This window comes from Octodon degus, unplaced genomic scaffold (genome assembly GCF_000260255.1).
Source record: "Octodon degus isolate 3935 unplaced genomic scaffold, OctDeg1.0 scaffold00061, whole genome shotgun sequence".
In the NCBI taxonomy this organism is placed as follows: Eukaryota; Metazoa; Chordata; class Mammalia; order Rodentia; family Octodontidae; genus Octodon; species Octodon degus.
In genome coordinates, this window is record NW_004524637.1 from 652,726 (window position 1) to 655,338 (window position 2,613).

Below are 2,613 nucleotides of genomic sequence, written 5' to 3' on the forward strand. Positions count from 1 at the left end.
CCGGCGGCCGGGGCCGAGGTCCGGCGCCGCGCGTGCTCAGTAGGGCCGCCACACGGCCTCCTCCAGGCGCGCCGCGGGGGCCATGTTGGTGGGCGAGTTGCTGTGGCTGCCCTCAGCCTCCACCACGTCGCTCTGGTTAGGGAGGCTGGGGTTGAGCAGCGCCGAGCCGGTGGAGGCGTTGGTGCAGGGCGGCAGGATGCGCGGGGGCGAGCGCTCGCCGCCCACCATGGAGAACTGGTAGGAGCCGGCCGAGGCCCCGTAGTACAGGTGGTAGGACGGAGAGCTGGCCTGGAAGGGGCCACCCTGCGCCTGCGACGAGCCGGGGTAGGGCGGCGGCAGGTACGTGTGGTAGCGTGTGGCCGAGCTCATGGCAGACATGCCGATGCCGATGCCCGACGTGACTGGCGTTGGGGAGTAGGTGAAGGCACCCGGGTAGTGCATGCGGGGATCAGAGATGGAGGGCAGCGCAGGGAACTGGCGTGGGTCGCCAAAGGCCGCCAGGTCAGGAGCCGCTGTGGAGCAAAGTAGATGTCGTGTGAGTCGGCAGCTGGGAGGCCGTAACCCTGCCCTCTGCCCAGAAAGGAGGGCTACCCAAAATGCCAGTCCCCAAAATAAGGAAAAGACTTCCCAGAATGCTCTTACCCAGGAAGTGAGGGAACTACCCAGAATGTTACTACCCAAGAAGAGGAGAAACTACCCAGAATGCCCTTGCCCAAGAAGTACAAGGACTGAATACTGATAGACGGGAAGATAGTGTGAAAAATATATAGAAATGGCGGACGGTAATACTTACAGGTAAGATATTATGTAATGTGGCATATAGGAAGTGATATAGTATAATAAATATAATGTGGCTATATTCATAGTATAAATAATGCAAATTATAGATTAAAAAATTGGTATAAACCCATGGTGGCAGTTGCAGTCTATTGGCTTATCTGGCTGGTGTCAATTTTTATATGTTCCACTACTTAAAAATGAGTTTTACTTTTTTAAATGGTTGGAGGGGGGAACTAAAAAAAGGTTAGTATATTTTCATGTCAAAATTACAGGAAATTCAAAGTTCATTTTTCAAACATAAGTTGAAACATAATTCCACCTTTATATATTGTGTAGGGCTGCTTATGAGCTACCACTGCAGAACTGCATGATGATGACAGAATTGCAGGGATGGCTAAAGTATTTCTTGGTGCTTTACTGAAAAAATTCTGCCTACCCTCTAAATTAATCAATGTTAATATCAACTAGTATACTGATGATACACCCAGTATATTAATATATCACCATTACTATGTAGTAACTTATATAACACTATATAGCAGTTAATATAATGGATGCATTGATATATTACCAAGAGTATGTTATACATAATATATGTATAATATATGTATAATATATTAATATTGTATAATTACACATAAATGTTGTAAAATAGGATTAATGTGGTAATATATTACATAAATTTAGGTTGAATCTTAGCAAATGCCATTTTTTGTAGTATTTTAATTGTTAAAAGTGGAATTTTCAATTATTCAACATAATATGTGTCTGCTAGTGACAGAGAGTGACTGGTGTGAAGCAGACATGATAAACACCACACCATGGAGCCGAGTGTGAATGGTGATGAATAGCAATATCATCTCTTTCCCAGACCCACCCTCAGCCTGGCTTCTAAATATTTAGAAAAATAGAGCTTTAATTTCATCCAGATTCTTTAATATGTGTTTCTCTGGTTGTTTAACACAAGTGGATATAGGACTTGGATTTTTTTCCATTTTTTAAAATGTTTTGAAGTTTTCCCAGGAATGGCAAAGCTTTGTCTATAAAATTCCCTTTTTTAGCATGTCAAATCTACAGTGTTGCAAACTGGCTTTGGCTGTACTGTAGCTTACTGTCTCCCTCTACATTTTTCTTTCCTTCAGTCTGCCCTAGAGGATTACTATAGAGTGCCAGGACATGTTCCCCATGTCCTGAAGATCACAGTTTATCAAAAGTGGCACTGTTGACATCGCTGGCCAGATTATTTTGTAGGGTGCTTTGGGGCTGTCTTGTGCATTGTATCTGACAATGACTGGCAGAATCTCTGGTCTTTACACACTACATGCCAATAGCAACCCAAAATGCTTCCAGATATTGCCAAATAACGAGTGTGGGGACAAGGGAGGCACAGTTACCCATGGCAGAGAGCCACCACTGTAGATACAGGATGGTTTCCTGAGACGGGCGGGACTATAATTGTTACATTAGCAAGCCAGAAGCAACAAAACAAAGCAGAAGCATGAATTCAGTGTCTAAATTTTTAAGTTCTCAAATCAGCATACAAAGGAACTTTAAGTTTAAAGAGTATGTGCCCTGCATCCTTCTGAGTTCAGGATGATGGAGACACTTGAGGACATCAGAAGGTTGCTTTGAAAGGAGAGCTACCAGAGTGGGTTAATCTGATTTTTCAGAAGGCTTGGGCTGTTGATCAGCTTCCTCATATTTCAAGCCTATTATTCCAGCAGGGAGAGCTAGTGTGTTCTCATTCTCATTCTCATTCTCATTCTCATTCTCATTCTCATTCTCATTCTCATTCTCATTCTCATTCTCATTCTCATTCTCATTCTCATTCTC

General features: G+C 43.9%; 1 protein-coding gene across 2 annotated transcripts in view; it reads right to left on the bottom strand.

Annotated features, from left to right (window-relative positions):
• The window catches only part of Runx1 (runt related transcription factor 1), a 275,103-nt gene that overhangs the window by 4,336 nt on the left and 268,154 nt on the right, over positions 1-2,613 (bottom strand). For both annotated transcript variants that reach the window (XM_004634352.3, XM_004634349.3), the window contains one exon: positions 3-512. In XM_004634352.3, the coding sequence (XP_004634409.1) occupies positions 37-512 (476 nt within the window). In that variant the 3' untranslated portion in view covers positions 3-36. The remainder of the gene's footprint in view (positions 1-2; positions 513-2,613) is intronic.